The following is a 13138-nucleotide window of genomic DNA, read 5'->3' as shown; positions in this document are numbered from 1 at the left end:
TTTCCCTCATTATCTTATTAACTCTTCATAATAACCTTTAAAGTAGATAATATTGAACCGTTTGACCTATGCAGAAACTGAGGTTGAGACAATAACTTATTTAAGACCGCACAAACAGTAAATGCTGGAACTACGACTCAGATATGGGTTAACTGAACCGAAACCAGATCTTTATTTCTCACTTTTCATTGTTACATATGTTTATTGCCTCATCTCCTCCTGTCCACACGGTGCCCATCGGCAGACTCCTTTCTCATTCTCAGTGATTGAGTGACATTCTAAACTACATTGGCCTGGCAGATTCACCTCTGTCCCCTAAATGTTTCCACATTGTCCTTTTAGGATTGAGATCCTCTCTGTTCCCTTGTCTTCCCTCCTTTCTTCTTCTGGCGGTGACGTGCTGTGTGAATTTGTTTCTTTCTCCTCTCAGGGTAGTACTGGGACTTTCCAAATCAGGGTTTTTAGTGATCTCTCTTCCCTTTTCTGAGTTTCTTCCTTATTCCCATTCACTTTCTCATCTATAAGAGGCAGCTTTGTTGCTGGAGGATTTCCTTTGTCCTTTTATTCTTCTTTAAGACTTGTCATAACTGTCAAAAGCAATCCCTTGAAGGTATCTATCCTTGGAATTGTGTGCTTATGATGCTGAAAAATACTTCTCTTCTAAAAGCTATGATAAAATGCTTCTCTCCCAAAATGTCTGTTGTTGCTGTATTCTACTCTCTGGTTATTACACAATCAAAGATGATTTGGTCATTTCCTTCCAGGACTTTGTTAATTTCACTTCTTCAGCTGCTTCCCCCTTGTTGGCTGGAACTGAGTTTTCTATCTTCTGGGAGAAGTCCTCAGCAAGGCCACTCAGGATTTGTTGGGTGCATTTTGTCAAGTCTAGGACCCAGGCTCTGGGTGACTGATTTCCTCTAATTACCGAGCAATGTAAAATGAGGAAGTCTGATTGTGTAAAGGTGTTAAACTTTTGTGTGATGGCAAAACTTTAATACCATGAATAGAGATTCCAGAATTTGCCAACTTCTAATGGGATTCCTTTCACTCCCTGACATTAGAATGTTAGAAAATCTACCACAAAACATCTGTGAGGCTATCCTACAAGGCCCGTTTTTCAAAATAGGTTTTTACAAGGATTGCTATTTGGGATGATAGTTCCAGAAAGGCGCTATCAAAGTTAATTGATGATGTGTGCAAGCTGAAAGTTATATGTTAGAACTAGCAGTGATTTCAAAAATATCCCTTTTAGGCTTTTTCCTAATATATCTGCTCATTTTCAAAGTTCCAAATATTATAAAAGTATTTAAAGCAAAAAGAAGCAGCCCTCCATTTCTGCTGGCCCACTTCCCTGTCTCAACTAGAAAGTATTTTCCCAAGCAATGCTATTCCAGGACTCACAGTCCATCCATCCATCACCTACCATAAGTTCTTTGAAGGGCTCATTTTGAGCGCTTCCTGAGTGCCTGGGATCTGTTATTTCTCTCCATTTCTACTGCTGCATGGTAGTTCAAGTCCTCCTCCCTTTTCCCCTAGGCCATTTGAATCATCTGCTAATTGGTTTTCCTGATTGCCACGGAAACTTCATCCATCCCTTCCTCACATATCAGCCACAGAAGTATCTCCAAAAAGCAAATCTGGTGACATGAAGCCCTTGCACAAAACCCATTCATTACTGGTTCCCCACCTCCTTTGTGGATAAGTTCAAGCTCCTGAGTGTGGCAAGCAGGGCCCACCTGGAATCCCCTGCCCTTCTCTCCTATCCCATGCATCAACCTTTCCAGTCTATTTGCAGTTCCTTGAATGTGATATTCTTTCTAGTCTCTGTGCTTTTGCATAACCTTTTCTTCCTGATTGGAAACTCCTTCTCCTCCTTGTAGTTTGGCTAATTTCTAGTCTTTCAAGACTCAGCTCATGCTTCACCCCCTCTATAACAAGTCCTTTCCCAAGCTGGGTGGTGGATGCTCCTCTGTGCTGTGTGAGTCTTGAACATCCTCAGCAAACCTCAGCTTTGTTTGCTTGTCTCCCTTGCTGTCAATGCACCTGATTCAGGGCTGGCATATACTGTTCACCTCCATGACTGGCTCATGGTGGTGCTCCGTGAATATCATCCAACCAAACGGATGAGAGCTACCATGCCATCACTTGTGACTTCCATCTGGAGCTAACCTCCCCCGACAGGAAAGCGTTTCCTTAGGAAAGAATATCTTTGGGTTAAATAGAAGTAGAGACTCACCAGAAGCACTATGTCCAGCTCAGAATGAACTGCTCAGTAAGCAGCCTTGTCAATGAGGAGGCAGCAGGCCAGCCCCAGAGGCCTCAAAGTGGGAGAGTAGAGAAGCGCAGTTCCTGCCACAAAGGCACAGTGGACACCTTGCTCCCCTGGCTGGCTGGAAGCAGATGGTGTCCAACTGCTTCCATGGGAATTCTGCGCCTTTAATAAAGTTTTATGGGATAGGAAGGTGACTGGCATTGACACTGTAACGAGGAATGGGTGGTGCCACCTTTGCTGTGTCTTACCAGAAATACCGGTGGCAGGTAAATTTCTAGAGAGACACTCCCATTTCTCCCATATAGCAATTTTGAAATGTTTCCTGAGGGCTTTCCAAATTCATCTGGGAACATAGGAGTTCCAGAAAGATGAAATCAAAGGTGATGGTATGCCAAAGAAAGTAGCTTTTAGAATGACTTACATTAGCCATTCATCCATTCAGCACACCAGGCATTCACTTTGAGCGGGGTGTGTGTGTGTGTGTGTGTGCGTGCATGAGTGCGTGCGCGCGTGTGTACATAGGGGAAGGGAAACAAAACAAAAGTACACAAGACATGATAGTTGTCCTCAAGGAGTTTTTGCAAATGTTCACAATTTAAGAGAATATGCTGTGCTGTGGCTGGTGTATAAACCAACTGCTAGGCAGAGGCCTTCCACACACACTTGGGGCAAATGCGACCTCTAGGACCGCCAGTGGAATCTGGGCATGCTGTTTGTGGTCAATAAACCCTGGTCCCTTGATCAGGGACCTATGTTTACTTTTCCTCTCCCTGGAAGTCTTCATTAGTGGGCATCCAGAAGGTCTTGCACAGGGCAGAGGGAGGCACAAAGACAAGAGTTTGAAACCAGCCTGGACAACAAAATGAGTTTCTATCTTTACAAAAAAAATTTTTTAAAAATTAGCCAGGTAGGATTGCATGTGCCTGTAGTCCCAGCTATTCAGGAAGCTGAGGCAGGAGGATTCCCTGAGACCAGGAATTTTGAGGCTGCAGTGAGCTATTAAGTTGGTGCAAAAGTAATCGTGGTTTTTATCATTAAAAGTAATGGCAAAACTTTTAATGACAAAAACCGTGATTACTTTTGCACCAATCCAATATGATTGCACCACTGCACTGTGCTCCAGCCTGGGCAACAGAGTGGGACCCTGTCACAAAATAATAAATAAATAAAATGTAAACATGTTAAAAAAACCCCAAAAACAAAAAAATGGGTGTTGAGACCCCTGAATTGAGGAATAATAGGAAGGAGTGTGATTCTGTGTGTGCATGCATGGGTGTGCACCCTCAGTGCCTGGGTGGCTTACCCTGGGCTAGTTCAGGTGGCAAATGGTTTTCCTCCAGCTGGGCTACCACCATCTTCCCCCAGGGCCTGTCCATGTATTTGGTGGCAAGATACCTATGGACTAGAGTCCCTCCTCAGAGGAAAGCCTCCTCCCATTTCTCTGGCTTTCAGGTAGCAGTCCATGACTTCAACGGGTCCCCACTGCAATGTTATGGGTTAGTTTAGGTGGGGTCTCCTCTGAGAGCCTCCCATAGCCCAAAAGGCCCTGTCCTAGCTGCACTGCATCTCCCTCTTCCCAGCTCTCTAGCCTTTCTCTTTGCTCATCCCACTCCGCACAGGCTTTCTGCCTGATCCTTGGATGTGTCAATCCTGCCCCTAAGGGATGCAAGGCAATTTGTCCTTTTATTATTAAGATCTCTCCTGAGGCCAGGTGTGGTGGCTCACACCTGTAGTCCTAGCACTTTGGTAGGCCAAGGTAGGAGAATTGCTTGAGCTCAGGAGTTCCAGGCTGTAGTGAGCCATGATTGCACCATTGCATTCCAGCCTGTGTGACACAGCGAGACCCTGTCTTTTTTCTTTTTTTTTTTTTTTTTTTGAGACAGGGTCTCGCTCTGTCACCCAGGCTAGAGTGCAGCGGTGTTTTTCTGCTCACTGCAGCCTCAACCTGCACATTTTTTGTAGAGACGGTGTCTTGCTATGTTGCCCAGAGTGGCCTCAAACTCCTGGGCTCAAGAGATCTTTCCACCTCAGCCTTCCAAAGTGCTGGGACTACAGGCGTGAGCCAGTGCACCCAACAAAGACCCTGCCTTAAAAAGAAAACAAAAATAAACAACTCCCTCAAGTCTTTTTTTTTTTTTTTTTTTTTTTTGAGACGGAGTCTCGCTCTGTCGCCCAGGCTGGAGGGCAGTGGCGCAATCTTGGCTCACTGCAAGCTCTGCCTCCCGGGTTCACGCCATTCTCTTGCCTCAGCCTCCCGAGTAGCTGGGACTACAGGTGCCCGCCACCACGCCTGGCTAATATTTTGTATTTTTAGTAGAGATGGGGTTTCACTGTGTTAGCCAGGATGGTCTTGATCTCTTCACCTTGTGATCCGCCTGCCTCGGCCTCCCAAAGTGCTGGGATTACAGGCATGAGCCACCGCGCCCAGCCAGACCTCTTGAGTCTTAAACTCCTCTGTAGTTCCAGCCACCCTTTAGCACATGACTCTGTTAATTTTGTTCTCACTGTCTGAAATCATCTCCTGTCCACTCTTGACTGACAGGTCTCTGCACTAGCCCATTGCTTAATCAGAGTAGGCCCCTGTCAACTTATTCATATTGTGTCCCCATGCCAGTGTGGATGATTAAAATTGTTGAGTGGAGGCTGATCAAATGAGCCATCTCCTTCCAAGTCCTCACTTGCTGGCTCCTGTCTTAGTTTTATTCCCCATTCTTCAAAGAACGTGAGCCCTGGAAAGTATTTTAGTCATTTAGTTCAGTGCCTTTGGATGGGAGGATCACATCCCTGGGTCCCGTCCTGCAGATTGTTTTGCTCTAGCTGACTAGGCAGGATTCCCTGCCTTCTCTCACTTCTGCATGGGACTTCCTTCTGAAATTGCTGCTCAGTCAAGAGAATGACCTTCCCCAACATAATCCTACTCCACAGGGACTTAAAGGTATCAGAGATCTCTTGCTCATCTTTCTGGCCAGGTGCCAACGTCAGTTTATAGCCAAGGGACAAGACTAGTTAGCAGATCAGGCAGGTCTTAGACCCCAGCGTAAGTGCCAGACTTCTAGCTGCAGTTGTTCCTGCCCACACGGGGCGTTCAGGTGGAGAGAGGGCATGGCACTACACTGAGCTCGTGGCGAAACCCAGGACTCTGAAATCTCGGTGCCAGCCCCAGGCCACTCTCTTCAGCAGAACTTCAGTCAGTCCTGTCACTAGGAGATGGGACCCTGCCTGACTGCATTCTTACAAATGGCTGCATTGGCAAGGGGACTAGACTTGACTGAGTGGAGACTGGGGGAAAAGGAAATAAGCCCTCAGTGCTTTCTCTGAGCACGCCACCCTTGCTGGCTTAGCATCTATTGTTTGTCAGAAGACTTAGCTCTTATCTTGGCAAATATTCTCTGCTTGACCAAATTTTAGTCAGGCTCCTGAACCTTCTCCCAGGCACATTTGTACACTTTCTTGTAAAATCCTTTTTTAGCAAGAACCTTCTATGTTCAATATCTGATCACCCTTGAAATCTCACTGGATTCCCCATCCTCCACCATCCCCAAAGTGGTGTCCAATCACCCTGTCCTGTCTTCAGCAAGGATCCGGTTAGGTGGGTTTAGGCAGAAGCTCCCTTATTTTTCATGTTTCCTCTTAGTAATTTCGCATCCACTGATCTTTGCTCTGCTTCCTGGCTATGAATATGTCCTTGCCCGTGCTGTATATGTAGTTGTGTTCAATCTCTCTCCCCCACCGCAAAGTCCCATTGCAGTGTTTCCTATATCTTCTGTGCTGGTTCTGAATGAAATCTTCCTTACCATGAATTTAAAAATATCATTGAATTTTTTTTTTTTTTTTGAGACGAAGTCTTGCTCTGTTGCCCAGGCTGGGGTGCAGTGGCTTGAACTTGGCTCACTGCAACTTCCTCCTCCCGGGTTCAAGCGATTCTCCTGCCTCAGCCTCCCGTGTAGCTGGGATTACAGGTGCCCTCCACCACACCTGGCTAATTTTTTTTGTATTTTTAGTAGAGATGGGGTTTCACCATGTTGGCCAGGCTGGTCTCGAACTCCTGACCTCAGGTGATCCACCCGCCTCAGCCTCCCAAAGTGCTGGGATTACAGGCATGAGCCACCGTGCCTGGCCAAATAATTTTTTCTTTGACAACATTGTCCTGTAGATAACTGGATTTCAAGGAATTAACCTTTGTGAAATCTAGCATGTTCTTTGACTTCCTTCTTCTAAAGGTTGATTTTATAGGAGGCAATATTTTAAAGTATCAAGGCCACCTGGGAATTCATTTCAAGCTCACTTTGTGCCAGGGAAGGGAAATTTTACTGAGAATTTCTTTTAAGTTCTAGCCAGAAAAAAAGCAATCTTAAGAATAAGGAAATAGACCCATCATTTTAAAACCCAGAAAAGAACCTTTCAACATAGCATTCCCCAGGTACCAAGCCTCCCTGATTAGTAGGAGGTTGCTTTGATTGTGACTGGTCAGGAACATACCTGGCCCTCCTCACCCGTGTGTAAGTTCCTGGAGAGCTGTGACAAAATCGCCCACATCCACTCCTCCTGTGCCAACTTACCTATAGTATGCACTTCACAAATGGGCTGGTGGATTGCAGGGGGCACTCAGTGGATAAGCCAGATAAAACAAAGAGGGGTTTATATGTAGCTTTGTCCTCTCAGCTGTGTCCCCAGAACTCAACTTCCTGGCTGGATGTCATCATGTTCAAAATGTGGACATCAAGACCCACCTCTCAGAGTTATTATAAAGATAAACAAAGTCACACATGGGAAATCACCTAACAGAGATGGACGTGGTTGACAAGCAGGAAAGATTCGTTTGCCCTCCTCCCTCCTCCTTCCTTTCCTTCCTAATGAGGATAGCCTTGTCTTCATTGCTGCCATCGAATCTCTGATGTCAGTGGTCACCCAACAGGGATCAGTGGTCACAGGTGGGCATGTGTGTTAAGACTGCAAAGTGTTCCCTGGGAACGTTTACTCATAAAGCAGTCAGCTGGCCTGAGCTGCAGTAGGGATGGGGAATGCTGCTCCAGCATGCATCTCTGTCCCTAGGTCTCATCCGTTCCCTGAGGCCTTTGTCCAAATGGAGACCTGCATTGGGCTCACCACAGGCTCATACTCAGGCTCAGGATCAGGGACGTCTTGAGTTTTCCAGCATCCTTAACAATTTAGCAGCACACATTCTCAAAGGTTTGATACCCTTCATATAATATTTTTAGTACTGCTAGGAAGACACAGATGAATTAAATATGGGTACTTCTTTTCTGGGAACTTATTATCTTGAGTACAAGGAATTAAGAGTAGGAGGTGAGAAGAGGCACTCCCTTTGGCCACCCCCATGGTCTGGTGACTCTTGGAATCACGTTCACAGATGTCCGCCTCTTGGATGACAGCCTCCAGCCTTCCTGCTTTCTCACCCTCTGTCTTCTCAAAGCACCAGTGATTTGTCCTTTTCAGAATCGCAAACCCATAGATATCCCCTCTCTCTATCGGCCCTTTCTGCTTTTCCGTCCTTTTTGATCCAGCTTAATTTCTGTGCCCCATCTCTTCAACCATTTTCTTGCTGGTCTCTTCAGCACCCTTCCCATTTTTATTCCATTACACTCACCAAACAAAACTTCAGGCTGGGTTGTATCGCTAGTCTGCTTCCTCTGTATCTCCACTGGGGCTGCTAGAGGAGGTTGGGAAATGAGTTTACTCAGCCTCACAGGTGGTTGCCACCATTGGCACGGGACCACCACCACCCACTGGGCTCTCACACTGCCCACCAGTCCTACAAAACTTTCCTAGTCAGCTGCCCACAGTGACGTAGAAGGAAAATAAATCTTGGGGCCTCCTAATCACTAAGCTAAAGGGAAGAGTCAAGCTGGGAACTGCTTAGGGCAAACCTGCCTCCCATTCTATTCAAAGTCACCCCTCTGCTCACTGTGATAAATGCATATCTGATTGCCTCCTTTGGAAAGGCTAATCAGACACTCAGAAGAATGCAATTGTTTGTCTCTCACCTACCTGTGACCTGGAAGCTCCCTCCCTGCTTCAAGTTGTTCTGCCTTTCTGGATGGAACCAGTGTACATCTTACATATATTCACTGATGTCTCATGTCTCCCTAAAATGTGTAAAACCAAGCTGTGCTCAGACCACCTTGAGCACATGTGGTCAGGACCTCCTGATGCTCTGTCATGGGTGGGTGTCCTCAACCGTGGCAAAATAAACTTTCTAAATTAACTGAGACCTGTCTCAGATTTCCAAGGTTCACATGTTGGTAACCACGAAGGGATTCTGAGTGGAGATGCCTCTTACCTTTGACAAATCTCCTACTGGTGTTTGGTACCAGCATGAGCTAACTTTATGGCTCAAACCAACAGGACAATTTGCTGAGGTCTGAAAGCATCTCCTTCAGAGAATTCCTGATCTCCCAAAATTTGGTCAAAATCAAAAGTTTATTTTGCTGTACAACTCCCTGTTTTTTTCTTTGTTTGTTTTGAGTTTTACTTGCTTCCAACAAGGAAGGCAAGATTTCCTGCTTCCCTGATGATGGAAGGCAGGTAACTCCTTTAAGGAGTTTGAGCTCACTCCCCGCAGGTAAGAGAGGAGACCACCCCTCATGTTTTTTTTTTCTTTCCTAGGAACTTGCCTTTTTTTGAGCAAAAGTTTTTTTCTTCTCTGTTGACTGGATTCTGTTTTCTTCATTTACTTCTGCTGTCTCTCCTTTCTCTTGCACCGTCTGCTGCATGAGAGCCCTAAAATAGTTTATAATAGCCTGGGGTTCCTTAAAGAAAATGGAGAAGGTGCCAGGCTCCCTTTTGGGGAGAAACTTATATTTTTCCTTATGGAATCCCTAGAGTGTAAACAGACAAGTTCATTTCAGCTCTTAAACTGCTTGCGTTTGTATTGTGTTACCTGATTTTTTGGACTATTATATTTTTGACTAGCTATTGCAACAGAAGCTACTCTTGGGTTTTCAAGGAATATTGTAGTTTAGACATGTAGAAATGTCTTTTAAAAAAAAACAAACTTTTTTTTAAGTGCACTGTAAAAGCATCATATGGTCTAGCCTCCTAATAATTTTCCCTTTTTGGAGACCAGGATTCAGGGTGGGCTCTGCCCAGAGCTCAGAGATCCAGTTAAAAGAGAGGTAGTCTCGGCCGGGCGTAGAGGCTCGCGCCTGTAATCCCAGCACTTTGGGAGGCCGAGGCGGGCGGATCACGAGGTCAAGAGATGGAGACCATCCCGGCCAACATGGTGAAACCCTGTCTCTACTAAAAATACAAAAATTAGCTGGGTGTGGTGGCAGGTGCCTGTAGTCCCAGCCACTTGGGAGGCTGAGGAAAGAGGAGAATCGTTTGAACCCGGGAGGCGGAGGTTGCAGTGAGACGAGATGGCGCCACTGCACTCCAGCCTGGCAACAGTGAGACTCCGTCTCAAAAAAAAAAAAAAAAAAAAAAAAAAAGATAGGTAGACTCGATGTTGTTGTACCCGAGCAAGTTAGAGCAACGCCACACTTTGAGACGAATTTAAGAGTCCTTTATTAGCCGGCGACCAAGAGACGGCTAACGCTCGAAATTCTCTCGGCCCCTTGGAAGGGGCTTGATTTTCCTTTATGCTTTGGTTTAGGAAGGGGAGGGGAGCTCAGTTGCAACAATTCTACAGGAGTAAAAACAAAAAGCAAAAAGATTAAAAAGACAAGTGGTTACAGGGAAACAAACAGTTCCAGGTGCAGGGGCTCTAAATCTATCATAAGATGTTAGGTATGGGGGCTCGGCCGGACACAAACTCAAGGCTTTATGGTGTTATCTCTTGAGCGAAACCCTGGGAACTTCGTACATTGCTTGCTTCAGTACCTTATCAGTTAATTGGACTCTTTGATATGTTGAGAGTCAGCGTACACAAGTTAACTCCTTGAGGAAGGGGGTGGGTAAGGAGTCCTTGATGTCTTGTAAATGAAGGAGCGAAATCGAGTTCCTCTGGCTTTCTCAGCTAAGGGAGAGCTTATTCATGTGGAAACAAGGCTAGGTGATTAAGGGAGAAAGGGAGAGTCTGAAAACAAAGTTAGGTATTACAATGTAAATAAAATTGGTCTCCTTATACAGTCCTATGGTAATTTCTTTCTTTTTTTAAATTTTTTTTTGAGAGGGAGTCTCGCTCGCCCAGGCTGGAGTGCGGTGGCGCAATCTCGGCTCACTGCAAGCTCCGCCTCCCGGGTTCACGCCATTCTCCTGCCTCAGCCTCCCTAGTAGCTGGGACCACAGGTGCCTGCTACCACGCCCGGCTAATTTTTTGTATTTTTAGTAGAGACGGGGTTTCACTGTGTTACCCAGGATGGTCTCGATCTCCTGACCTCGTGATCCGTCCGCCTCGGCCTCCCAAAGTGCTGGGATTACAGACGTGAGCCACGGCGCCCGGCCCCTATGGTAGATTTCTATAATTTTATGGTTGATTTGGCATCCATCTTTAATCTCCCTCTAGCACCACCAGACTTTTTCTCTCTGTACCTTGAGATGTAAATTTTGCTATCTGAATTTTCGTCTAAGAGTTGTTTCCTTTAATATGCAAATTTGGGGTTATTTAGCTGACAACTGCCAAAGTAGTGAAACAAGTTATCAAGAACTTGAAAGTCTAAGGTAGGAAAAAAAAAAAGTCTTTATGAATCTATAAGATGTACTTCTATTGGCATGCCTAATACGTCTATGTATTTATGTGTTGTGTACACAGTTTTTCACTACTGAAAATATATAGAGGAGTTCTAATTAATTGACTTAAGACAATAAAAGCGCTTGAATCAAATACCTTATCAGGAAAAAGGAAAAGACAAGTCAAATGCTTTTTCAAGTTTATATAACTTAAGTAAAATCTTTAATAAATAAGCTAGCTTTAAAATTATTTGAAATGTCTTAAGAATTGCCAGCAGGTTCTGGGTTACAGAACCAGTGGGGGTGCAGTGGGGTGAGGGTTGGTGGGGTGGGGGGTGGTACGAGGGCTTCGTTTTTTCTTGCTGCCCCCTTCTGGGTTGGGGAAGTGGCAGGACCTTGGCAGCACCCCGAGCCGGCATGGCGCTAGTAATGGAGGGATGCCAGACCCAAGTGGCTAAGGCCCGGCTGCAGAGCCAAGTTGGCATTTCCAGATTGGGGCTCGGGCCGCACCCTCTCCAGGACCCTCCGCTTGTACCGAGCAGATTGTTGCGGGCAGTTTGGGCCAGCTGTCCTGGCGTGGAATTTCCCAAATTCAATAAATCCTCCAAGAAATCAATCCATCCATTCATCCATCCATCCATCCATCCATCCATCCATCCATCCATCCGTGGCAGATTATGAAGCATGGATCATTACTTTTGGGATGTGGATATATTCAGTTAACAAGGAGCAGCTTTCAAGAGCTGGATTTTATGCTTTAGGTGAAGGTGATAAAGTAAAGTGCTTTCACTGTGGAGGGGGGCTAACTGATTGGAAGCCCAGCGAAGACCCTTGGGAACAACATGATAAATGGCATCCAGGGTGTAAATATCTGTTAGAACAGAAGACACGAAAATATATAAACAATATTCATTTATCTCATTCACTTGAGGAGTGTCTGGTAAGAACTGCTGAAAAAACGCCATCACTAACTAGAAAAATTGGTACCATCTTCCATAATCCTATGGTACAAGAAGCTATATGAATGGGGTTCAGTTTCAAAGACATTAAGAAAATAATGGAGGAAAAAATTCAGACATCTGGGAGCAACTATAAATCACTTGAGGTTCTGATTGCAGATCCAGTGAAGGCTCAGAAAGACAGTACACAAGACGAATCAAGTCAGACTTCATTGCAGAAAGAGATTAGTACTGAAGAGCAGCTAAGACACCTGCAAGAGGAGAAGCTTTGCAAAACCTGTATGGATAGAAATATTGCTGTGGTTTTTATTCCTTGTGGACATCCAGTCACTCGTAAACAATGTGCTGAAGCGGTTGACAAATGTCTCAAGTGGTACGCAGTCATTACTTTCAAGCAAAAAAATTTTATGTCTTAATCTAACGCTATAGTAGGCATATTATGTTCTTATTATCCTGATTGAATGTGTGATGTGAACTGACTTTAAGTAATCAGGATTGAATTCCATTAGCATTTGCTACCAAGTAGGAAAACAAAATGTAAATGGCAGTGTTTTAGTTGGCAATATAATCTTTGAATTTCTGGACTTTTCAGTTATTAGCTGTCTTATTTATCCAATTTTTTTTACTGTTATTTAATTGAAACCCTAGACTAAGAAGCATCATATTATAACTGATCACAATGTGTATTCATAGTATATTGACTTAATTTCTAAGTGTAAGTGAATTAATCATCTGAATTTTTTATTCTTTTCAGATAGGCTTAACAAATAGAACATTCTGTATATAAATGTGGAGATTAGAGTTAATCTTTCCAATCACATAATTCGTTTTATGTGAAAAAGGAATGAACTGTTCCATGCTGGTGGAAAGAGAGATTATTTTTAGAGGTTTGTCGTTGTGTTTTGGGATTCTGTTTTCTTTTAAAATTGTAAATATGTACTTGTGTGAATGATTTTTTAAAGTGATTTTACCATTTTTGGAAGAGTATTTAATGATAGAATATCATCGAGCCAACATGCACTGACATAGAAAGATGTCAAAGATATATTAAGTGTAAAATGCAAGAGGGAAAACACTATGTACAGTCTGAGCCAAATCAAAGCATGTATGTTTTTTATATGTGTACAACAAAACGTTTGGAAAGATATGCACCAAATTGTTAAATGTGGTTTCACTTGAGGGGGTGGGAGGATGGGCCCCAGAGGGGTTTTTATAGGGGCCTTTCACTTTGAATTTTTTTCATTTTGTTCTGTTTGAAATTTTGTTTTTTCTTTTT

General features: G+C 44.3%; 2 protein-coding genes across 6 annotated transcripts in view; both read left to right on the top strand.

Annotated features, from left to right (window-relative positions):
* The window catches only part of IL36G (interleukin 36 gamma), a 192097-nt gene that overhangs the window by 83709 nt on the left and 95250 nt on the right, over window positions 1-13138 (top strand). The gene's annotated exons all lie outside the window — the stretch shown is intronic.
* On the top strand, window positions 2491-12398 carry LOC100970113 (baculoviral IAP repeat-containing protein 8). The gene is given in 2 exon segments (XM_055108370.1): window positions 2491-2538; window positions 11355-12398. Coding segments are annotated over 2 exon segments (972 nt in total). The 3' UTR covers window positions 12279-12398.

The sequence above is a fragment of the Pan paniscus genome, chromosome 12, assembly GCF_029289425.2.
Source record: "Pan paniscus chromosome 12, NHGRI_mPanPan1-v2.0_pri, whole genome shotgun sequence".
Lineage (NCBI taxonomy): Eukaryota > Metazoa > Chordata > Mammalia > Primates > Hominidae > Pan > Pan paniscus.
The sequence above is the reverse complement of the archived record's forward strand: the minus strand, read 5'-3'. Positions and strand labels throughout refer to the sequence as shown.